The sequence below is a fragment of the Megalobrama amblycephala genome, linkage group LG1 (genome assembly GCF_018812025.1).
Source record: "Megalobrama amblycephala isolate DHTTF-2021 linkage group LG1, ASM1881202v1, whole genome shotgun sequence".
Taxonomy (NCBI): domain Eukaryota; kingdom Metazoa; phylum Chordata; class Actinopteri; order Cypriniformes; family Xenocyprididae; genus Megalobrama; species Megalobrama amblycephala.
This window is the reverse complement of record NC_063044.1, coordinates 4,440,999-4,467,031: the sequence shown is the minus strand read 5'-3', so window position 1 is coordinate 4,467,031 and position 26,033 is coordinate 4,440,999. Positions and strand designations below refer to the sequence as shown.

At 38.8% G+C, this 26,033-nt stretch overlaps 1 protein-coding gene across 2 annotated transcripts; it reads left to right on the top strand.

Annotated features, from left to right (window-relative positions):
- The first annotated feature begins 1,907 nt into the window (after positions 1-1,907).
- Positions 1,908-16,887, top strand: slc25a10a (solute carrier family 25 member 10a). Of its 2 annotated transcripts, XM_048171777.1 has the most exons (13): positions 1,908-2,424; positions 3,658-3,777; positions 3,894-4,008; positions 5,447-5,495; positions 5,656-5,697; positions 5,772-5,815; positions 6,158-6,228; positions 6,318-6,410; positions 6,690-6,767; positions 9,412-9,468; positions 9,560-10,670; positions 16,412-16,513; positions 16,724-16,887. In XM_048171777.1, the coding sequence occupies exons 1-11, from the start codon at positions 2,335-2,337 to the stop codon at positions 9,665-9,667; spliced, it is 867 nt and encodes a 288-aa protein (XP_048027734.1). In that variant the 5' UTR covers positions 1,908-2,334; the 3' UTR covers positions 9,668-10,670; positions 16,412-16,513; positions 16,724-16,887. The 2 variants fall into 2 exon arrangements, with proteins under 2 accessions (XP_048027734.1, XP_048027828.1); XM_048171871.1 differs by lacking the exon at positions 16,412-16,513.
- Positions 16,888-26,033: the final 9,146 nt, after the last annotated feature.

Below are 26,033 nucleotides of genomic sequence, written 5' to 3'. Positions count from 1 at the left end.
CTTTCAATGAAAATACAAAATTGTGTTAGACCAGGGGTTTTCAGAGAGGGGTCTGGGAACACACAGTGGGCCACAAGGGAGTGAAAAAGTCTAGAGGAAAAATGTTTAAATTAAAAAAAAAAAATTATAATATATATATATATATATATATATATATATATATATATATAACAATAATAATAATAATAATAATAATAAAAGGTAATAAATAAATAATAAGACTAAAATAAATAACTAAATTTGATTAAAATAAATAAATGCACAATTAAAATTCATTATAAATATTTACAAATATTAGAATATTAAATGAAAGATTTAAACAAATATAAATACGTAATATAAATAAATAAAAATGACATTAAAATGAATTAAACAAATAAATACATTTAACAGTACATTACTATAGTGAGTTTAAAATTGATATAATAAATGTAACTTAATATAAACTCATTAGATTAATAATATAATTTTTTTTCAGTGTATAAATTTATAAAAGATACACTTTTCATATGTTTTGGATGGGGGTCGCTCAGATGTGAGGGTGTTCATATGGCATCTAAAAGACTGAAAACTGTGTCAGACAAATTTGCACACTGTCACTGATTACATACTATGAATTTTAAATGCCTGAATATTGCATTTACATTTTTTAAATTAATTTTTAATTTTATTTTTTGTTAAAATCAATAAATGAATTTGTTTTGATTGAACGGTGGTGTGTTATCCTGTTTTTATGTTGTGGCTTGAAATGAGCTGGACGTAATAAAAACTGTAAAGTTGGGGTTGGATGAACTTTGAGGTTGTTAATCAATGCTGTTTCTGACCCATTAAAGAGGATCAAAAATGTTAGTTAAAATGTTATTTAAGTAATTTTGAAGATAAGAATAATAGACAAATCATTCACGAGAGAGATTGTATGTGTTTACAAGATGCTGAAATATCAATATCAGCAGTCAGTCTGTGTGATGATTCTTCTAATTCTAAGCATGTTTCAGGGGTTTTGAACAGGTTGTTGTTTTTCTTCACGGTGGTCTCTGGCGCCCTCTGCTGGTCTCATATCACTATGACCTCATTTCCTGCACTCTGTGTTGCCCTTCTTATCAAATCTGGTCACTGACCTATCTGCCTGTGGATCTTCCTTCCTAATTTAATGGTTTTACACTTTACAAAAATATTTTATGTAAAAAATAATAGACAAATACTAATACTTAAAATTGTGCTTTTACTATGTAGACGAACCTTTATTTCAAAGTGAAATTGAGAAAACATGATTGGGGACAGGAATTTGGCTTCAAAAGTTTATATATATATATATATATATATATATATATATATATATATATATATAACTATGAATTTGTCAATTCATGATACATCCATGCATGAAAAACCATGTAAAATATGCAGTTCATGGGGACAAAAAAACAAAACAAAAAACAAACACCAAACTGTAGGAATAACCCAAATTTGACTCGATGTGCCTAAGAATTTTGTGCACACTGTTTATTTAAACATGGAAGTGCTCACAATTGTGACAAAAAGGTTTGCTAAATATTAATAAAAATGAACCGAAGTCTGGCAGCATTCACTACACGGTGAACTTTATTTGAAACCTTTAACAAACCCAACAGAGGTAAAACAATTCTTGTTTCTATTTATACATGTCACGTACACACTGAAAGCTCGCTTGACACCTTATGAGACTTTCTCAGTGCAAATACTCTTGTTTGCTTACCGAAAAGATATTTCATTGTTTCATATTTCATTGAAGAACTGACTGGCTAAATAATAGGCTATACTCAGCAAGGCTCAATAATTCATCGATAAATTCAAAAGACCCCAGAAACATAGATTTGAACATAAAAATGCAAATAAAGAATAATTTCTGAATTAACACTTACCGTGCCATGTGAGTAATAGGCCTAATGCCAACTGCGTGTCTCCTTAAAGCAACATTGTAGCTGTGGCACATGATAGCCTACTTTCCTCTGACAGATGCTCGATCTTGAAATGTCGCCTGGAGCGTGCGAGACTGCAGCATGACGCTCGACTACAGCTTTAACCCGCGCGCTTCACCCGCTATATCAGTAAAGGCTGTTATTGTTTACAAACGAGCGACTTTCTGTGCATTTGTAACGCTACGTATAGCGGGTTAAGTAATACTGACAAGCTTACTTTTGACAGTACAGGTCTTCCGGCAGCATTAAATCATCAGCTGCACTGTAGAGGATTATCACTGGACTCACAGATCCGAGCGGTTAATGTCGCGTGTGAATCGCGTTATTCCACTTTATTCCTTCATCGTGTCGTCACGGAATAAACCCAGATTCAGGCATGACAGAGACGCGTGTTTCGCGCTGGTATTTCGGAGGAATTGCCTCGTGTGCGGCCGCCTGTTGCACTCACCCACTGGACTTGATCAAGGTATGAGTGAGGGGGGTTACATGAGCTCTTCTAAAGAGACCTGCAGTCTTAGTCTTCAGTGTATAACAACTTTATGTGTGTATAGAATAGAATAGAATAGAGTATAGTATAGTGTATAGTAAGTAGCCTATTTCCTATGTATGGTTCTCAACCTTTTTAACTCCTAGGATCCCAATTGTCCAGAACAAAATTCGAAAATTCTACTCCTTAATATTTAGAGCTTGTAATAACTAGAAAACTTTAGGCTACATGGGTTTTTATGGTTTTATTAATTTTCTAGGGCTAGAAATAACACTTAAAATGAGGCTAGGCACATATCCAGGTTTTTCAAGACAGTTGTTGTTGAGGGGTGAATTAAAATAGCCTAATACATATCTTGATTTTAGTTGTTTTGGTTTATTTAATAATTGTTTTTGTTTTAATATTTAAAATATTTTTGGTCATCTTGAGACCCCATTGGAAGTATGCTGAGGCCCCTTGTGGGCCCCTGGCTTTCTGGTTGAGAGCCACTGTAGTAGGCTATATTACATCACAAATGTTACTGTATTTATTGAACAAGTATCAGTGCATCAAATAGATTAGTACAGTGGTTCTCAATCCACTGGGAGGCTTCAGCGAACTAAAAAAAAGGGTAATGCTAAAATGCTAAACACACACACACACACACACACACACACACACACACACACATATACACACTATCAAGATGTAAACTGAAAATATTGTGGTTATATAATAGGCCTATATCGTAGACAATTCAAGTTTCTGTTAACAAAAATAATAATTCAAACTGTCATATAATTACAGCAGAAATTCCAGATAAAATATCTTAGCCAATCTGCTGTAGTCATTAAGAGTAAAAAATGTTTTGTAGACCCGAATGTGTTTGTCAGTGACAGACAGGTGCCATACACAAAATCATTTTACACAAATTTTTCCAAAAACATATTTTTAAACAGTTTGGAAGTGACACAAGGGGGCTACTTTTATCTTCAATTTATTGGCGTTCGGCTAGTATTTCTTTTTTTTAAAAATGGTGAAATATTGTCTTATTATTTTGCCTGGCAATAAAACAGCCTTTTTTTTTATTAAGCATTTTAGAAAGACAATCAAGGTCACATGTCTCATGTGCCTTATTGCTTATGTAGAGTATAGTACAGTAAAATGTGTAATAATATAGTCTACAGTATAGTCTCTGCTGCATTTTGTCTTGGTTTCCTCCTCCACCTGCAGGTTCATCTGCAAACCCAGCAGGAGGTGAAGATGAGGATGACTAGCATGGCCACGCAGGTGGTGCGCAGTGATGGGCTGTTAGCGCTCTACAACGGGCTCAGTGCCTCCCTCTGCAGGCAGGTTAGTGCCTCTGAAGAGGATTTGGATGTTTTTGAGCTAAATTTATGGTCCTTCAACAAGACTGCCTGAATGATACAGATACTTTTGACAGTGTGGGGCCGTGTTTACTTTTCTAGATGACTTACTCAATGACCCGCTTTGCCATTTATGAAACTGTGAGAGACAAGAACTCCAGTCGAAACCAGGGGCCCATGCCCTTCTACCAGAAGATCTTACTGGCTGCTTTTGGAGGTAAAAGCGTCACAGCAGACTCTTTCTGTTGTAATCCAATAACTGTCTTAATTTGCCAGTGAAGCAAACTGAAGATGGCTCACTCTATTTGGCATCTTTTAAAGCAGTGGTTCTCAACCTTTTGGACTCCAAGGCCCTCCATTGTCCATAACAAATTTTTAAGGCCTCCATCTATGCAAATAGTTTATAGCTCAGGATAACTATCTTTATTAAAACCCCCATGGCATATTAAGATCTGATTAATTTACACAACTTTTTTAGGACTAGAAATCACCCTTTTAAAATTAGGCTACCACATGTATCAAACATTGGGAATCCTAGTTCTTCAAAAGAAACAAACAATTCTTGATTTTTATTGGTTTTGCTTATTTTAAGTAATTTTAAGTCACCTTGAGACCATCTTGGAAGTTTGCTGAGGCCCCCTAGTTGAGAACCTCTGGTTTAAATGGACAGTTCACCCCAAAATAGGTATGTTCACATGCACTCATTTTTGTCAATCATACTGAATCCAGTCCAGATGATCAAAGTTCTGTTTATATGAACCCTAAACCTTGGAATCTGATTCCTATTTTCATTTTATGTGTGTAAATATCCAGCAAAATATCAGCCCCAAACAACTTAAGTCACTGCTTTCAGAACCAAAGAAAGCCATCGCTACAATTTCACCTGAGCTATACTGTGAGTATAAATGTCATTTTTGCCTTGATGACATACCTAAAATGAAAGCTGACAAATATATAATTATAAAACAAATTTTAAATATTCAGTCTCTTCCACTGACCACTTCATAAGACATAAACATATGCACGTTCGTATATAATCAGAGCTCTAATTATGAATGGCCACTGGTAAACATATGCAAGTACACTGTAAAAAATAATTGTATAATGGTTTAACTTAAAAAAGTAAGTTACCTGGTTGCCTTAATTTTGAGTTCATTGAAATTAAAAAATTGAGTTAATTCAATGAAGGTGATAAATGTTACAATGAATGTCATCTGAACCACATTAATTATCTAAGATGATTTGACATAAGAAAAAATGTTGTGATGATAACAAATCATGAAAATCATTTTAAACAGTTTTAACATTTACATGCTTGTTTTTTTTCCTGTTGATCGGATTATTTCACGTTTACACCTCCACTTTTAATCTGAATTAAATTAAATTTGAATCAGACTTGAAGTATTTACATAAAGGCTTTTCAATTGAGTCTTCATCAATTCCATTCAACAGATTTGGGTGCATGTAAACATAGCTAATGAAAATGATTTACTCAAACCTATGTCATTTTAACCATTTGTTAAAATGTCTTTCCATGAAACACAAAATGAGAGCAGAATATCTTAGAGGGTCTGTTTTCATACAATAAAATATGCTTCTTGGAGGAAAGGAAAAAAGCTGATAAAGAAAATTTCATTTCATTTCCTAACCTGTAGGTCTTACTGGAGGGTTTATTGGGACGCCAGCAGACATGGTTAATGTCAGGTGAGTGACATTGATTTACACAATAAGTGAGAACAGCAGTGCAGTTGTGAGTGTTTTTGTGGTGGAGCAACTGTAAGTGGTTTATTTTGGTACTCTTTTGTAAATAATAAAAAGTGCTGTGAGGCTGAATGATTTTCTTCTACCTTGTGTTTTATAACAGAATGCAGAATGATGTGAAGTTGCCACCTGAGCTTAGAAGAAAGTGAGTCTCAAAGATTATAAATCATACACCAAACAGAATGATGATCTGTCATGACAGCATATGGTGTTTTGCAGCTATGCACACGCTCTTGATGGATTGTTGCGCGTCTGGAATGAAGGTGAGAACAAGCAAATCCTTTCACAATAAAAAAAAAAAAAGATAAATATTTTGGCTTAGGACTAGAAGAAATCTGATGAATGAACTGTCTGAAAATATATAGTCGCAAACTTTAGTATAGAATGAATTGCAGCGATGTTTTGGTGCCAGAGAATTATGCATGCCAAAGTCTGCACTTTAAAACCTTCCCACAGCAATTTGGAAATGTGTAATAACAGAATGTGGGGCTGTGCTACTTATTCATTCATCAGGAAAGAGAGAACAGACAAGGGTTGGGGTCATTTGAATTATTCATAGAGCTCTGTCTGTAAGATCCCTCATGAACTGCCGCCCTTTCTCACAGAGGGAATAAGAAAGCTGTTCTCTGGAGCCTCAATGGCAGCTAGTAGAGGAGCCATGGTCACTGTGGGGCAGGTAATAAAAATGGTTTGGTGGTCTGTCATTTGGCCCTTAAATGCGCAGGATAGTCTCAGTTCCTCACTGGTGTTCTGTGGATCTTCTAGCTCTCCTGTTATGACCAGGCCAAGCAGCTGCTTCTGGGAACTGGTCTGATGACTGATAACATTTTCACTCACATTTTTGCAAGCCTCATTGCGGTGAGTTGCCTTCAGAAACACATTGAAAAATAACCTTTACTTTTTTGTCATTTTATTTTTCCACTTGTTGGTCGAACAGTTATGTAGTAGTTTGATTTCATTTACATGACCGTTTTCCACCCTCTCTCTCAACTTTGGAATTATGCACTCTTTTGCTACTGTGACTTTAAGACATTTTTGAGTGTTGTCTGTTTAAAAATGTAAAAAGTATGATGTTGATTCCACTAAGTAGTTCATCTTTGTTAACATAGAAACATTTTAATGTTGTCCTGTTCACAGGGAGGCTGTGCTACTGTTCTCTGTCAGCCCATGGATGTGGTGAAAACCAGGCTGATGAATTCAAAAGAGGAATACAGGGTAAGATTGTCTTTGAATTTCTCAATTAAAAAAAAAAAGTTGAAAATTTTGGGTTCTATAGGATCATATATATACACTACCGTTCAAAAGTTTGGGGTCAGTAAGATTTTTTAATGTTTTAAAAGAAGTATCTTCTGCTCACGAAGCCTGCATTTATTTGATTAAAAATACAAACAAAAACAGTAATATTGTGAAATATTATTCCAATTTAAAACAGCTGTTTTCTATGTCAATATACAATAAAGTGTAATTTATTCCTGTGATCAAAACTGAATTTTCAGCATCATTACTCCAGTCTTCAGTGTCACATGATCTTTCAGAAATCATTCTAATATGATGATTTGCTGCTCAAGAAACATTTACTATTATTATCAATGTTGAAAACAGTTATTTACATTTTATTTCATGATGCTATGATGAATAGAAAGTTCAAAAGAACAGCATTTGTCTGAAATCTAAATCTTTTGTAACATTGAACTCTACCGTTCAAAAGTTTGGGGTCAGTAAGAATTTTAATTTTATTTTTGGGGGATAGAAATAAAATTAATCAGTACTTTTATTCATCAAGGATGAGTTAAACTAATCAAAAGTTACAGTAAAGACAATTATAATGTTAGAAAATATTCTATTTTAAATAAATGCTGTTCTTTTGAACTTTCTATTCATCGAAGAATTTTGAAAAAAATTGTACACAACTGTTTTCAACATTGATAATAATCATAAATGTTTCTTGAGCATCAAATCATCATATTAGAATGATTTCTGAAGGATCATGTGACACTGAAGACTGGAGTAACGATGCTGAAAATTCAGCTTTGATCACAGGAATAAATTACACTTTACTGTATTGACATAGAAAACAGCTGTTTTAAATTGGAATAATATTTCACAATATTACTGTTTTTGTTTGTATTTTTAATCAAATAAATGCAGGCTTGGTGAGCAGAAGATACTTCTTTTAAAACATTAAAAAATCTTACTGACCCCAAACTTTTGAACATATATATATATATATATATATATATATATATATATATATATATATATATCGATCAGGCATAGCATTATGAGCACTGATAGGTGAAGTGAATAACACTGATTATCTCTTCATCACAGCACCTGTTAGTGGGTGGAATATATTAGACAGCAAGTGAACATTTTGTTTTCAAAGTTGATGTGTTAGAAGCAGGAAAATGGGCAAGTGTAAGGATTTGAGCGAGTTTGACGAGGGCCAAGTTGTGATGGCTAGACGACTGGGTCAGGGCATCTCCAAAACTGCAGCTCTTGTGGAGTGTTTCTGGTCTGCAGTGGTCAGTATCTGTCAGAAGTGGTCCAAGGAAGGAACAGTGGTGAACCGGCGACAGGGTCATGGGTGGCCAAGGTTCATTGATGCACGTGGGGAGCGAAGGCTGGCCCGTGTGGTCTGATCCAACAGACGAGCTGCTGTAGCTCAAATTGCTCAAGAAGTTAATGCTGGTTCTGACAGAAAGATGTCAGAATACACAGTGCATCACAGGTTGTTGCGTATGGAGCTTCATAGCTGCAGACCAGTCAGGGTGCCCATGTTGACCCCTGTCCACCGCCGAAAGCGCCAACAGTGGGCACGTGAGCATCAGAACTGGACCACGGAGCAATGGAAGAAGGTGGCCTGGTCTGATGAATCACGTTTTCTTTTACATCACATGGATGGCCGGGTGCGTGTGTGTCGCTTACCTGGGGAACACATGGCACCAGGATGCACTATGGGAAGAAAGCAAGCCGGCAGAGGGAGGCTTATACTTTGGGCAATGTTCTGCTGGTCCATGTGGATGTTACTTTGACACGTACCACCTACCTAAGCATTGTTGCAGACCATGTACACCCTTTCATGGAAATGGTATTCCCTGGTGGCTGTGGCCTCTTTCAGCAGGATAATGCGCCCTGCCACAAAGCAAAAAGTTCAGGAATGGTTTGAGGAGCACAACAACGAGTCTGAGGTGTGACTTGGCCTCCAAATTCCCCAGATCTCAATCCAATCGAGCATCTGTGGGATGTGCTGAACAAACAAGTCAGATCCATGGAGGCCCCACCTCACAACTTACAGGACTTAAAGGATCTTCTACTAACATCTTGGAGCAGATACCACAGCACACCTTCAGGGGTCTAGAGGAGTCCATACCTCGACGGGTCAGGGCTGTTTTGGCAGCAAAGGGGGACCAACACAATATTAGGAAGGGGGTCATAATGTTATGCCTGATCGGTGTGTATATAAACACATAAATCTAATACTTTTATTTAGCAAGGATGCATTAGATTGATCAAAAGTGACAGTAAAGACATTTATCATGTTACAAAAGGTTTCTATAAGAAAATGCTGTTCTTTTGAACTTTCCATTCAAAAAGTCAAATCATCATATTACAGTGATTTCTGAAGGATCATGTAACTGAAGACTGGAGTAATTATGCTGAAGATTCAACTTTGACATCACAGGAATAAATTACATTTTAATATATATATTCCAATAGAAAACATCTATTTTAAATTGTAATAATATTTCACAAATTCTTACAGTATTTCACAAAAATGTTAAAAATCTTATCAATGCTCAAATTTGTGATTGTTAGTATATGTTATTCAGTTGTGACACTATAGTTTCTGTGGTAGGGGGTGATTCATTGTCTGACCGACACTGGAAAACTTGGACCTAAAGCTTTCTACAAGGTGAAAACCATGTTTTATGCAATGAAAGCGTGTGTTATATATTCTAAAACTGTGTTACTCTTGTAGTAACCATGTGTTTTTGGCTCCTCAGGGTCTTGTCCCAGCTGGAATCCGTCTGATTCCTCACACTGTACTAACTTTCATCTTTCTGGAGCAGCTCCGATTGTACTTTGGCATTAGAGTTGTCACCTCTACATGAACTCTGACCCACAGGCTCCTGGTATTAACATCAGTTTCAGGTGATCCGTTCACAAGAAGACAGCACTAAATCCAGGTGTTAATGGGGTCCAAAACATTCTGTGTTCAAATCACTGAAATGACATATAGTGGACAGAAAAGCATGTGAACACTTTGCTTTTGTAGTGTAAACCTATTTGGACATCCATGAAAGATCACCTATTCACCTGACAGTCATTCATTGTGCTAAAACAATGGTTTTCCAGTCATTTGAGGCTTTAAAAGATTGATTCGAAATACTTGGAAAAGTCCATATAAGTACATGCACAAGCACTTTTCTTGTGGTTAATCAGCATGGTGACCACATGCGACTGAATCAACCAAGATGGATGTTTCTACCAGGTGTAAATAGGACAAAAACAGCGTCTTAAGAGAAAATGCAGAGAGCGTGACACTCTCCACAGTAGGACGTAGAGCAATGGGCAGTAGATAGAGTGAAGTACTGGCCAAGGAATTTGATTCAGGAGGAGAAAATTTGATAGCTTCTTTAGCTGTGTGTCCTTTTTGCTAATACATTTTTGCAGTGCCATTAATATTGACATTCAAGTTGCCTGCATGTGATAATGTATTGCCATATCATGTTATATACTTAATTTATCATTTGTGTGATAGACCTTGACCATGATGTTTGTTTCTTTGTGATAATAAGAAAAATACTACCTTTTTCAATTTACCTTAAATTGGCAGAAAGCATAATTTCATAATATCTCAATATCTTAATGTTTGACCTTTTGTGTGTTCTATTATTTGAGGACCCATCATAAACCATAAATCGGCTGGTGTCATCACTTTTGTTGCAATGAATAATGTAATACATGTAATGTCCGACAGGTGGCAGTGCTGCTTTATCAATGTAGCTCAATGGCGCGAGTGTTAAATCACACTGTCATGAAGGGGGGAAGTGTCTGCATATAATAACCATGCCTTTGAGATATGATGACATAATTACAGCGATCAGCATTTTGGTATGTGTTCATTCTATACTCATTTTACAAGGTTGAGTATGTTTTTGCAAAGATGTTTATGAAAGTGAGAAAGTTGATAGGTCAAAGAGTCGAACTGTTTCGTGAAGAAAAAGAAAAAACCTTAATTGGATATAAATGCTTTTCTGATAAATACTATGTATAAAAATCAACATTTCATCTCGATTTTCCCTGTATGCCACCACCCAAGATCCGGTTCATCACACTTTCATCATGGTGTTGATGTCCATTGATGTGAGTGTCAGGACAGGGTTCTGGTCTACTAGCCAACAGAGTGCTGCAACCCGGAAACAAGTTTACATTAGCATATGCTTCCGTCAGAAAGTTTTTGGTGAAAAGCCTGAAATAAGGTCTTTGATGAATACAAGCTCAAGATAGGTCTATTCTATGACATCAGTAACACCCCTTTGTGATTTTTTTTAAAGCTTTTACTTGTCTTGAAAAAGGTTGTTGCTAAAAAGAGTTTGTCGGAGACATTAAAGGGTTAGTTCACCCAAAAATGAAAATGAAAATGTATTACTCACCCTTATGCCGTTCCACTCCCGTAAGACCTTCGTTAATCTTCGGAACACAAATTAAGATATTTTAGTTGAGATCCGATAGCTCCGTGAGGCCTCCATAGGGAGCAATGACATTTCCTCTCTTAAAATCCATGAAGGTACTAAAAACATATTTAAATCAGTTCATGTGAGTCAGTGGTTCAATATTAATATTATAAAGCGACAAGAATATGCAAATTTTTGGAGCACCAAAAAACAAAAAACAAAATAATGACTTATTTAGTGATGGCTGATTTCAAAACACTGCTTCAGGAAGATTCGGATCATAATGAATCAGTGTATCGAATTACACTAAGTCACGTAAGTGACTTACGCCAAAGTCACGTAATTTCAGCCGTTGGCAGTTTGACACGCGATCTGAATCATGATTCGATACGCTGATTTATTTGTGCTCTGATGCTTCATGAAGCAGTGTTTTGAAATCGGCCATCACTAAATAAGTCACTATTTTGTTTTTTTGGCACACCAAAAATATTCTTGTCGCTTTATAATATTAATATTGAACCACTGTACTCACATGAACTGATTTAAATATGTTTTTAGTACCTTTATGGTTGTCTGGCTATCACCAGACCAAGCTCAATTTAAAACTGAACATTGGTCTGGGGAGTCTGTATGTATTTTCTACTGCACAAGAGGCGTGATCAACGAGCATTATTCACGCAGTTGGATAGTCCTTCAACCAATCAGATCAACGATCCGGGTGACGTACTTTGCAGAGCGACGTGAAAACTCCAGACAGGTTTAGTTTGTATTGGTTTGTAGCATTGATCAGCGGTTTGCAGAAGCAGCAATGGCATCGAGCGATTTTTGCAGGTTGTGCAAAAAAACATGAAAGTGATCGGTATTTACACCCACTCGAGTGATTTGTTTGCTAAACTAAAGAAGTCATTCAGCATCGTCGAGAGGTTAAAAGGAATTGGATTGACGGTCGTGCTTGCCGTCGCTTCTCTATCGTCATCGTGTTATACCCGCCAATAGCGAGCAAGGTGGATAAGCCAGTCTGTGATTGGTTCCCGCAAAAGTGTAACAGAAGCAGCAGAAATGAATGTACGGGTTTCCACACTGAGTTGCTGGGCGAAATAAAATTGCCAGCAGATCAGGCTGGGTTTAGCCTTTATGGATCTTGAGAGAAGAAATGTCATTGCTCCCTATGAAGGCCTCACTAAGCCTTCGGATTTCAACAAAAATATCTTAATTTGTGTTCTGAAGATTAACGAAGGTTTTACGGGTGTGGAACGGCATAAGTGTGAGTAATAAATGACAGAATTTTCATTTTTGGGTGAACTAACCCTTTAACGTCATCATGCAGAACAGATAAACTCATCTACTCACTAGTCCACTTTCACAATCTCACAATGGTGATGTGACCGTAGTGTAATTTGTTTAGCCTTTTACTTCTGACGATTGTATTTAGGATTCAGATTTCATTTTGTGCTTATTTTCTGCAATAATCCAAAAGCCAATGTAAAATCTTATTTGGTTTTTGTCAAGGAAACCAGGGCGATGCGAACTTATAGACTGGCCTACAAAAATAGTCTACATAGGGCCTCATTTTCAAAATGTTGCATAGAAACCATCCTACATTTGATCTTAAAATCATTTCTTAAATGTGCGCACATGTGATTCAGAAAACGAACGTATGCACAAAAAATGTGCGTGCTCTCTTCCAGAAGTGACATTTATAAATCGCAAATGATCATGCTCCCAAAAAATCGGTTAATACTGCAGAAAAACTCATTACAAACAGTTCTGGAAATGTAGAAATTGTAGAATAAAGTTAAAGCTCCAATCTCCTCCCGAACATCCAGAAAAAAGTCCATTGGCGCTTCGGTGACTAGCCTACTTCGCTCAGAGAAGCTGTCAATCTCAGCTGTCAATCACAATGTCAAAACCCAAATTTTTATTGCATCAAATAACTACCTAAAAACAAACTTATTTATTGAACAAACACTAACATCAGTTAACATCAGTGTGATAAAAACTGCTTAAAATGACAGAAACCATCTTTGGAAAAAAATATTTCACATGTAATTTGACTGTTTAATTGTTCTTACGTCCCATTACTTTACATGGAGAGGGCAGGGTTTATGACCTATACTGCATCCAGCCACCTGGTGGCGATCAAGACGCTTTGGCTTCACTTTTTAGTGACACGATTGGTCCAAGACCTTTATTTGAGAATGACAAGTGGCAAGAATTGCTAAGATTTCCTGAGATTTCCAAATACCTGCATTACTCCGACTCTCTGCCACAAGGAAAAGTACATGGGCTACATCTGCTTAGACCCTATGACATAAAGACTTTTTCATGTCAAAACTGTTTTTATTGATATGAATGTTCGCATGGATTTATACATTTTATAAATGAAGCCCACAATCACTGCAGTTCTCTAGCCTTTGGTTTATCTTCTCACTCTAGCCAGATCTGATTGGTCAAAACCAGATGAATCAAAAATATTGTTGGCCTATTGTCTTGAAGACAATGACTGTAAATTTTAAAAGTGTTAGATTTTAATTAGATTTTATGGAGTGCAATACCATATTATTGATTACCTCAATGCTAATAGACATTTTAGCTAACAAAACATTTTAATCAAGGACCTGACATTTAAAATAAAATACAAATGTAATATTTATGTATACCTACCACTGAAATACCAATTGGTACAGTTGTTGGGAATTTGTTTCTTTTGTGGTTTTGGTGTTTGAGGCCATCAGTGCTTCACACAGTATTATCTGACAGAAAAGAACAGAGAGAAATGCTTGAAGATATTATGGCCATAAGAAGATATTCACTGACCTCATTGCAAACAGCAGTCAAGATAAACCCTACTACTTAAATCAATGTTGAACATATGCTCATACTATGTGGTGACATGATCCCAAGAGGCCTGTTCATGTGTTTTGTTTGCATTTTCCATTCCCAGATCTTTGCCAAAGTATGGGAATTCTATCGTTTCCCTTCCCTTAGTGACATCAGTGGGATCTTTCTGTATTGTTTTCACATTCGAGGCAATTGTGTGGAACACTGAGATGTACATCGAGACATGCTCTGCTGTGCGAGATATATGAGATACCGTGAAAGACGGACTAATCTTTTTTACAATCTGTCTGGCTTTTGTGCCATCCATTTTTTTTTCTGTTTAAAATTCTTACATAACTTGGCTGAAAAACAACATACATCTATTTAATCTCAGTATCAGATTCTTACTAGGAGCCCTTTTGAAGCCTACAAACATCATCTCTATGGTGGTGGGGATGCATTTCTGTTTTAACTGTTTAAATATTATAATCTAATTGCATTTGCTGTATTTTCTACCCATACCACTAAACCTAACCTATATAGAAACATTTTGCCTAACGTTTAAATATTGTGACTGTTTACTCACACTAATGTTGTTCCAATCTCATATTCTTTATCTTCAGTTAAACATTAAAGAAGTTTGACAGATGAACTGCTTGTAATCCCTGTGAATAGCCTAGGTGATTATACCAATATTTCATCAATTTGCAAAATAATTCCTTGTTTTATAATATTTTCAACATTGACGGGTTTCAGACATTTACAAGTTTCAGACATTCTGCATTCTTCAACCAATCAGAACACTTTGAAGCACATTCAGGATGTCCATATATGGGAAGCCGGAAGCTGAGAGTGTGATTGATGAACTAAGTTCACGATTGCTCATCTTATAAACATGATAAAATTAATAAGACGATGAAATGAAATAAAGATAACATTTTGTCGCCGGAGGGAGCTAAGAGCTTCTATGTGAATCAAAATAGACAGCTTCGGACTGACATAAATATTGGATTATTAAGGGAGCGTGTTTAATTTGGTTCCCAATTCAGAGACTGATATTTGCTCAACCTCACAGGTTTACAAATGGCTTGGCATCATTTACAGCACCTTTAAAGACACAATAAAATCAAAATTCACAATTCTTATTTTTATTGGAATATTCCAGTATTTATTATAAATGATTTATCTGTGCAAACCATTATTTTGTTTTTTAGATTCTTTGTAATTTTTAATCAAAATTTATTAAAATAACATGCAGCATCATCTCTTCTCTGATGAGTGATAACTGGCACGAGGGCGGGACAAGCTGTCACTCACACGAGATCAACCAATAGCAAACCACAACCATCCAACATCACAATAGGGAAGAAAAACTACTGCAACTATCATTTCACGCTGACTTTAATGGGATAATCATTATTTTGAGTCTGCTTTTTATTTTTTTTATTTTTTTTTGAGTTGGCATCTTTTGTTGTCCTTGTCCAGACAAAGTTATGAGGGTCAAAATAACACAAACAAAAGTAAATGATATGACAACATTTATTTTTTTCTCTCTGTCAGTATAAGCTGGTGTCCTTGTGTCAACTGTTGACTGCTCCCATCACTGTTGAGGATTTTGTCCTTGTTGAGAATTTGGTCATAACAAAGATAGCACCTGGCCCACACATACAACTCAAACAAACATCCAGCTAGAACTGCTCATTTTCTTTATCATGCTATATATAATTATGAAGAAACATTATTAACCATATTTAGAAATCTGTGTTATTCTCAAGACTTCCTTCAGTAAACAGCATTTATCTTATCTGTCTCTTTCTCTCTTGCCTGGAGCACTTAAGCATAAATTCTTGCAAAACTACAAAAACAAAAACAGTCATTCAGTCGTATTAGTGATGGCTCTACTCACCAGCATATGTTGTGTTTACTTGCTGCTAGGATTCTTAACCAGCAAAATGTCCTGCCGACCACCTAAAATGTTTTGCTGGTGAACATCAGAGCCAACCTGCCTTGACCAGCCTTGAATCATACTTGTCTAAGTTGGTCTTTTTAAATAAGGGTCAGGAAACCTTAAATTCACCATGAAATCATGATGGACCAAACCTCTGTGACTTTCTTTATTCCATGTTCTTTCTATCCAACCAAAAGGAAAATATTGTGAAGAATGCTTTTTCATTATATGTCCATATAATAAAAGTCAACATTGGACAAAAACATTTTTTTTTTTTTCGTTCCACAAAGAAAAGAAAGCCATATAGGTTTGAAATAACATGAGGGAGAGTAAACGATGACAGAATGATCATTTTGGGGTGAACCATCCATTTATCTGACTTGCTCATTGTTCAATGAAACATCCAACAGGGTTTTTCCTTGGTCAAAAATAATCTTCCGTGGTGGCCGACTATATAGTGAGGAGAGCGAATAACCTGCATGAATGTTTTATTCATGCCAATCACACTTTGTGTAAGTAACTATAAATTTACTCTGTTCTTGGTTCTTCAACTTTGTCTTGGGTTTTTCTCCTAATATTCCTTTGGACAAATAAGAAAGCTATATTAGGTGTATAGAGCTGTAAAATGAATGTGGAAAGCATTACTCTCATCTGAAATACAGTAACACCCGTGGCATCTCAGTTCTCAGAGTCTCTGGCTCTTGTGTCTGACTGTGTTCCAGGGAAACTCTGGCAACACTTCACAGCTCGGCTGAAAGATGACTCTACAGCAGACATGCAAAACTGTTTGAGTCAGTGGATCCAATAGAGGCCTGGATGTGGCTCTGCACACATTTCTACTTTGTCCCTGTCCCATTTCAGCTGGCCAAATGACCCTTGCACCCTGGTAAGCTACCAGAGGTAACATGAAAAGGCTGTTAGCTCTTAGGTTATAGACAGTGACCTGCGATAGGAACTCCTACAAATTGCCTTTGATTGGCCCGTTTAATCTGAGTGACAGTGTACAGTGGGGTCCAAAAGTCTGAGACCATTTTGTCAATCTGGCATTTATGTGCCATTTAAACCTAGAAATAAAAATGCATTTTTAGAAATGTTAAACAAAGAAATGTTTTAATTAAAAATATTTAAGATTTTTGCACTATTTCTAGGTCACTCATCAAATTAGCAAATTTATGATATTCCAATTTGTGGTATTTCAACTCAAGATGCTCGTTGTGTAATGTGTAGCCTAATCTAAGTTTCTTTTTCCATGGACTTTTATGTTAGTTTGTTCCTATTTTCCCATATCTTAGTTCCTCTTTCAGTTAGTTCCCATGTTTATTAATAAAACGGCTACAATTAGATGCACATCTCCTTCTCCTCTTCCTTTGCCTCTCTTTCCCTTACATAGCAGAAAACAGGACCTAGAGAAGATATTACAATGGATCTTCCAGCCGTTCACCTCCTCATACAGGAAGATTGCACCCTTGTGGACCGCACCAATAAGTTCTTGGACCTCGCATACCAAACTCACTACCCTGACCACTCACTAATCACTTTTTTTTGGACTGGATTAATGGTCACATTAAACAACTAGATCCTCTGTTTGTTGGAATGGTCCTTGGGGGAATTTTAAGGATTAGGATTAGGATTTGGATTAGGATGAGGATTTACTCTTTCACTGTGGGTAAGGTGGAGGAGGACGGTGTTTGCCAGTTGCCCGCCATGGACCAAGAGCCTGAACCCTTGTCTGCCACAGACCAGTCCATGCCCACAGTGAACCACTAGCCAGTGGAGAGTTCCACCTCTGATCTAGAGCCTGCGGCCGGTTATATCCCAGAGTTAGAGCCAGTTGACAGGTTAGTCACTGAGCTATAACCAGCTGTCATGTCTGTCCCGGTATAGGAGCACCAATACAACTGGACTTCCTGGAGTTAAGTCCCATCCATAACCTCACCCCTATGATAGATTTGTTCCCACTGACCCCATTTGATATATTTGACTTATTGGTCCCCTCCAGTGGACAAACCCTTCCTTCTCATTTGGCTCTATCTTGTCTCCTTTGTCTCAATTGGTTCTATCCAGTCTCCTGGCTCCTTTGTCTCTGTTGGTTCTGCTGTCTCTTGGCTTCTGTGTTTCCATTGGTTCTGCCCAGTCTCCTCGCTCCTTTGTCTTTGTTGATCCTACTCAGCTCCCTGGCTCTGCCTCCTCTGCCTGGCTTCCTATCTCCTCATCTTTGGTTCATCCTGGCTTCCTGGCTTCGCTCCTCTGCTGGCTCTATCTGTTTCACTGGCTCTCCTTCAGCTCCACCAGAGTGACCACAGTCATCGGTCCAGCCCATCTAACCTTGGTCAAGAGACCCAGGGCTTCATAATCCTCAGTCTCTGCCACTGTTTTCTGGGACCATTGCTCCAACCCGGCTTGTGGACCCATTGACTCTACCATGACTCGTCACACCGTCGACTCCGGCATGGTCCATCATCCCTTTGACTCCGCAAAGGTCCATCGCCTTGGTCAGACATCACCCTGGTTTTGCCACAGACTTCCAGGCCTCCTGCTTCACCTCAGCCCTCCACCCCTTCTGCTCCACCAGGCTCCTCCTTCCCCAGGCCCTGCCTCAGTCTTCCGAGTCCCAGGCAACACTTGGTCCTCCAAGCCTGTGGTGTCACCCTAGGTTCTTCATCCCTCCAACTTTGCCTTAGTCTCCTGCACACCTGACTTCACCTTGGGCTTTAGCTCCCCTGACTGTGCCCTAATGCGCTGACTGCACTTAATATTATTAATATTCAATTAATATTAACATGCAGCTTCAATTAGATCCACCTCTCCTTCTCTTCCTTTGCCTGCCTTGCCTGACATAACACTTTTTCTCAAATTAGACCATTAGGTTTTCAGGAGTTGTCATTAAAGCAAAAGACAGAAAAACAAATACTAAAGTATTTATATTAATATTTGTATTAAATTTAAATTTTAATTTTAATTATGATGACAATATCATTTGTGATGAAAAAATGCCCACCCAAATAACAGCACAATGCAAAATCCTTTCCGGCAGTGTAGAACTCTCTCTCTCAAAGCCTAAGTTTTCAAGCGTTAAAAAGAAACACCCTAAAATAAATTTGCTGTGTTTTGATGTTTAGTCATCTTCATAGAAGTCCAAACTAAGCATTTCTTACACATCACCTTGCTTCATGAAAATAGAAATTCTTACAATTTATTGAAAAAGAGATGGAAACTTTATGGATGATCAAGCAGCAAAACTGCACAGCACTTATACTGCCATCAGCTGAATTCAGTGACTTACGTGCCTCTAAAAGAAGGAATTTTTAGAAGACTAAATAGTTACTGGGGCTTTCAGCATGCGCTCAAGCTTGCATGAAGTCCAAGTGGCAGCCACCCAAAACACATTTGCATTGTTTTAGTGAGTTTGGATGACAAAGCCTATGTATATTTAAAATAGAGGAATAAACACTGATGTGACTAAATCACTTTTACCATTACTATGGCTGTGTAGAGAGGGAAAAATATGCATTTTTATTATAGGTCTAAGGGACCCAAAAGTGTCTTTAACCTTTATGTACTAACATTTAAATGATTAATTTAATTCAATGCACTTATTGTGTACATACATGATTTTATGTTGTATTAATATTAAAAAAGTGCTTCCAATTACAGCTGTAATTTCTGTAATTACATCTATAATTACACAGTTGACCCTTCACTTTACACCATAACCCACCCTAAAGTCTACCCATACCACCAAACCTTTCCCTAACCTTACCCATATCACTCCTCAAAGTAGCAAAGCAGCAAAGTCTAATCTAATCAAGAAACTCAAATATTCACTGATTCAACACAAAGTTCCTCACATAAATTTCCATAATCCCTATTAAATATTTCAGATCATCTGTATGGTTTGCAATTCAACCATGTCCTATTAATTTAGTTGAGGCCTGCTTATTTAGCTGGAAACCACAGGAGTTCAGGTGTGCACATTGGGAGCTTGTAAAACTGCACATCAACAGTTCTAAGTCAACATTCATGTTTTTTATTGTAATCATATACCCCAACTGAAACTAATTCCAGCCAAAACCAAGTATCCTACCATATAAATATTTGTGAACTTTGTGCAATGCATTTTAATGGTGTTTGCTAAGGCACAATTCTGTATTACTATTGAACAAACTACTACTCTAAGTATTAAAATTGGCTGCATAACCTTTCCGATACCGTTCGTGCTGTGGACATGAATGATACCTTAAATCATATGGTTTGTTGAGGAGATGTGTGCTATAACTTTTCTATGAGATCAGAACTAACTTTACTGTTCAAATGTCTGGGGTCAGTAAGATCTTTTAAATATTTTAAATGAGCTATGTAATTACAATTTGATATTTTAAGATATTAAGAACATGAACTCTTGACCTGCCAACATCCAGCTAATTTTCTCATTTGTATTAATCTGATTAATTCCACACTAATTTAATTCTGATTGTGATGAATGTGTGAGAAAGAGATAAACAGACCAGTACATCTCAATTATAATGATAAGTGACCCACACAATTTCATAGAGATAGCTTATACCACTTAAGATACTTCAAAAATGACCCCAAAGGACTCGGCAACCCATTAAAATCTCTGAATAGCTCAGCAAAGCAAGCAGATGAGTCAGTGCCACTCAATGCCACGTATGACCCCTCGGAAACCTAGATGAGCTATGAAAATTATAAATCTTTTCATACAGTTGACACAGGATTTTGGAGGGAAAATGGCCAGAAATTGAGGAAATCCAGATTCTGTGTAATAACCTTTGGAGTCAAGCCGCCTGCTAATCTGAGTCACAAATATTTACATAATTACCCCTAAGGAGAATGCAGGAAGACTGGGAACATTATACTGGCCCAGTTCCTTAAACACTCTAAAAAATGCTGGGTTAAATATGGACAAACCCAGGGATTGGGTTGTTTTCACCCAGCCATTTTTTTCAACCAATTTTGGATTTATTTTTTTAGCCAGCAATATATTAATATAGTAAAAGGCATGTTTTTGCTCATCCCCAAATAGGGGCAAATTTGTGGGGTATTTTAAGCTGAAACTTGACCAGAGACTTATATTACATCTTGTGAAAGAGGGCATAATAGGTGCCCTTTAACCCATCCTGCTGGGTTTGTCCATATTTTACCCAGCTTGGGTTCTTTTTAACCCAGCATTTTTTAGAGTGAAGATGTTCAACACTTTGTCAAGAATATTTGTTGGAATTGTGTTTCACACAGACTTATCCAGTATCTATGTAATTTAAAAACATTTATCTTTTCAGTTATCTTTGATGTATTAAAAGACAAAGTTTATTAATGAATTTGGGCTAAATGGCAGAGTTTGGACTGGAAACTAACATTTTACAGACAAAATTCTCAGACACACACAGCATTAAAAGATTAGTTCACTCAAAAATGAAAATCATTCTTTAGTCATTTACTCATCCTCATGTCCAGACTCATACTGTAATGAATTGTCATTCAGGCTGGGATCCATTTTCATGCTTTATTAAACAAGATCGTGGTCGTACAGGCAGGGTAGATCGGGGCAGACAGATGTAACAGGGCAGGCAGAATCGTAAATAGAGAACAGGCAAAGGTCTGGGCTGGCAGATAACACTCACAGGTCAGGATACAAGCACAAGTCAGGGATAAGCAGCAGAGGTTTGTAAACAATAAGCAACAGGTTCAGTAACAGGAGATCAGTCAGACAGAAGAATAACGCTCAGAATTGTACACCACGGCAATACAAAACTTCGTGTCTGAGTGTAGTGTATGCAAGTCTTTTATAGTCCGGTTAACGAGGTACAGCTGGTGGGTAATTAGTCCAAGGCAGGGGATGATGGGAAGTGTAGTGTGTGAAAATGTTAGTACTTGGGTGAGGGCTCCCTCCGATGGCCAGAGGAGGGAATCACGGAGTTCGTCTCTGTGACAGAGCCCCCCCTGCGAGCGCCTCCTGGCGCGAGGAGGCAGGCGACGCCAAGGTCTACCGCGAGGTCGCGGAGCTGGTCTCTCATGGTGATTCCGGTGGAATTCCTCCACAAGATTCAGGTCGAGGATATCATCCGTGTTGACCCATGAGCGTTCCTCCCAGTCAACTAAGTATTGCAGGACCCTTCCTCTGCGTCTTGAGTCCAACATTTCCCGGACTCGATAGGCCTCCTCGCCTTCGATCATGACGGGTAGGGGGCCCTGGTCACCGGACACCTCCTCTCCCTCCTTGCAGGGACCATCGGCGGGTTTGAGCAGAGACATGTGAAAAGTGGGAGAGATACGGAAATGGTCAGGTAATGATAACCAGAATGAAACCGGTGTAATCTGGCGTATGATCTGAAATGGGCCAACGTACCTTGGACTAAGTTTTTTACAGGGTGTCCGGAGGCGCAGATCCCTGGTTGACAGCCATACCCATTGGCCTGGACGGTAAGTGGGTCCGGGACGGCGGTGGCGATCTGCTTGCTCTCTGGTTCGGCGGACAGCATGCTGCAGGTGAGTGTGTGCTCTGTTCCAAGTGGCTTCACTTCGGTTCATCCAGTCGTTTACTGCAGGCACGTCGGTAGGTTCCCCTGACCACGGGAACAGGGGAGGTTGGTATCCCAGGATGCATTGAAATGGTGTCAGACCTGTGGCTGGTTTGCGGAGTGAGTTCTGAGCATATTCTGCCCACAGGAGGAATCGGGCCCAGTCGTTCTGATGCTGGTTGCAATATGATTGGAGGAAACGGGAAAGCTCTTGATTGAGGCTTTCGATTTGTCTGTTGGATTGTGGGTGATGTCCTCAGGTAATCCGTATAGTCGAAATACCCAGCTGCATAGGTGTTCCGCTGGTTGCATAGCAGTGGGGAGTTTGGGCAGTGGAATGAGCCGGCAAGCCTTAGAGAAGCGGTCAATCACAGTAAGTATGGTGGTGTATTGGTCAGATGGTGGCAGGTCTGTGAAGAAATCTATGGCAATATGGGACCAAGGGCGCTGAGACAGAGGTAGTGGTTGGAGCAGACCGGCGGGCAATTGATGCGAAGGTTTGTTAACATTGCAGGTGGTGCAGCCATGAAAGGTGCTAAAGAGGATGTTTTGTTTTATACATTTTTGCAAAATTACTTGAAACTGTCTTTACTAACTGATAAAAGACTATTTATTAGGTGCACTGAAAGTAATAATATTAATATACATCATCTGTGCACGAGGTAGGGCCTTAAAAACGTCAGCCAATCGTTTACGCGATCATCGCGTAAACGATTGGCCCTCTGGCTTGTCAATCACTGCCGTGGCGTTCCTTGTGAGAGACGAGCACGGATTGGCCCTCTGGCTTGTCAATCACTGCCGTGACGTTCCTTTTGAGAGACGAGCGCGGCTGCGCTCTCCAGTAACTTTCCACACTCTACAGGTGCCGCATGCAATGTTTTTGTCAGGAGACAGGAGTAACAACTGCAGATTATGAGTTACCTGCGGTGAGTCCGACACAATGAATCCAAAAAACACGTCACAGCGAATGCCGGTGGTAATGTTCCAATATGAGTGTTTACGAGTTTTGGGAGGCATTCCTTTGAAATGTGTTGTGAAGGAGGGGGGTTGTTCTTACGCATGCGCTCATTTCAAACACTCAGTAACAGTCTTTGGATTCTCAGTCGATGAAAAATCCTCTCTATCACCTTGAATGAACTGGGTGGTGTCTTTAGTCAACGTTGGCCACCAGAAGCGATTCTGAAGGAGATGTACTGTAGCTGTTATCCCTGGGTGACCAGATGCAGGTAAGCTGTGTACCATTTCCAGGACGCAGGTTCTGTAATTCTCGGGAACAAAGACTCTATTCGGTGGACAATCCGGAGGAATCTCTGCCTGGGCGTTGGCCTCCTAGAGTTCGGTCATAATGTCCCACTGTATGGGAGCAACAATGAGAGATTCAGGTAACACAGTTTCTGGGGTTTGATGTATGAGCTCACCTTCAAATTGCCGTGAAAGGGTGTCAGCCTTGACAGTCTTTGAACCTGGTCTATATGTGACTGTAAAGTGGAAACGTGAGAAGAATAGAGACCAGCGGGCTTGACGAGGATTCAGTCTCTTTGCGGTTATGAGATATTCGAGATTCTTATGGTCAGTGAAAACCGTGAATGGAGTTGCTCCCTCCAACCAATGCCGCCATTCTTCAAATGCGGCCTTCATGGCCAACAACTCTCTGTCCCTGACGTCATAGTTGCGTTCTGCTGCGCTGAGCTTTTTGGAATAGAAGGCACAGGGATATAATTTTACAGGGTTATAATTGTTTAGGTCTTGAAAATCCTGGATAGCAGAGACAGACCATTTGAGAATAGTGTTACCTTTCTTAACCATGCTTGTAAGAGGGCAGGCAATGGTACTGAAGTTACGAATAAATCGGCGATAGAAGTTTGAGAATCCCAGGAAATGTTAGAATTCTTTGAGCATTTTGGGTTGCGGCCAGTTCAGGATTGTTGAGACTTTTTTTTTTTTTTCATCCATGGCTACCCCATCGGGACTGATCACGTAACGCAGGAAGGATACTGAAGTCTGATGAAATTCACACTTCTCTGCTTTAGCGTAGAGTTGGTATTGGATCAGGCGTTTCAATACCTCCCTGACCTGTTGAATGTGCTCTTCAAGGGTCTCTGAGTAGATCAGGATGTCATCAATGTAAACAATAACAAACTTGTTGAGCATGTCTCGGAACACATCGTTGATGAAGGCTTGGAATATGGACAGACTATTGACCAGGCCGAAGGGCATAACAAGATATTCTTAGTGGCCATTTGCATTGGAGAATGCGTGTCTTCCAGTCGTCTCCTTCCCGGATGCGAATCAAGTTGTAAGCACTATGAAGGTCCAGCTTAGTGAAGTATTTGGCTGTACGTAATTGCTCCAGAGCAGCAGGAACCAGTGGAAGAGGGTAACGAAACTTGACAGTCATTTCATTTAACCCGCGGTAATCAATGCAGGGCCGCAAACCGCCATCCTTTTTCCCCACGAAGAAGAAGCCCGCGGAGGCAGGTGAAGTAGATGGCCGTATAAATCCCTTTTCTAACTCCTCCTTGATGTATTTCTTCATCGCTTCAGATTCTGGTTGAGATAATGGGAAGATGCGGCCCTTGGGTGGTGTTGTCCCTGGAAGCAGATCAATAGCACAGTCATATGAACGGTGTGGAGGTAATTGGGAAGCACGCACCTTACTGAATGCTACAGTCAGATCTTGATACTCGGTGGGGATGTCAGGAACTGATGGTGTCTCAGCAGTCATATCCGCAAAGCGTGAGTGCTGCATTTTAGATGGTCAATTTGCAAAATAATGGGGACAGAAACACACGTCAGATTGGTGAACTGGATTATCATCACTCACCGAACGTGGATTTTCGGGGCGTGATCGGACCGGGCAATTGTTCCGTAGGTGTCCTGGATTTCCACAGTACAGACACAGGAAATGTGCCATCCTACGGCTTCTCTCCGTTTCAGACAGATGATAATTCATTTGCATAGCTTCAGAACTATCAGATTCAATGGGGTGAACTGTGCGAGCTCCGGACAGAACAGTTGACTTGCGAGAACAGAGGGGATTATCAATTTGGATGGTGATTTCGATAAACTGATCCAAGCTTTTGCCTTCGTCCCGGCATGCGAATTCAGCTTGTAATTCATGTGTTAAACCTCTACGAAAACATGTCTTCAACGTATCACTAACCCAGTTAGTCTGTGCTGCCAGGGTGCGGAATGCCAAAGCATATTTGGCGGCGGTCTTGCGTCCCTGTCTCAGCTCCATCAGCCGATCACCAGCCCCTCTGCCATCACTGGGGTGATCAAAAACCTCCTTGAACCTCTGCACAAAATACTCAAAGGAGGGAAATGCGGTAGCACCATCACGCCATACAGCAGTTATCCATTCAAGCGCTTTGCCAGTAAACAATGAGCATAAAAAAGCGATCTTACCAGCTTCATTGGTGAACAGAGCAGGTTGCTGATTGATGTATAATGAGCATTGCAACATGAAGCCTTTGCATTTCGAGGGATCGCCGTC

Bases quoted from the DNA above. Each gene is read 5' to 3' on its own strand.
- slc25a10a (XM_048171871.1), top strand. From the start codon at position 2,335: ATGACAGAGACGCGTGTTTCGCGCTGGTATTTCGGAGGAATTGCCTCG. The intron at 6,229-6,317 runs GTAATAAAAATG...TGGATCTTCTAG, and splicing joins CCATGGTCACTGTGGGGCAG to CTCTCCTGTTATGACCAGGC. The intron at 9,469-9,559 runs GTGAAAACCATG...TTGGCTCCTCAG, and splicing joins GACCTAAAGCTTTCTACAAG to GGTCTTGTCCCAGCTGGAAT.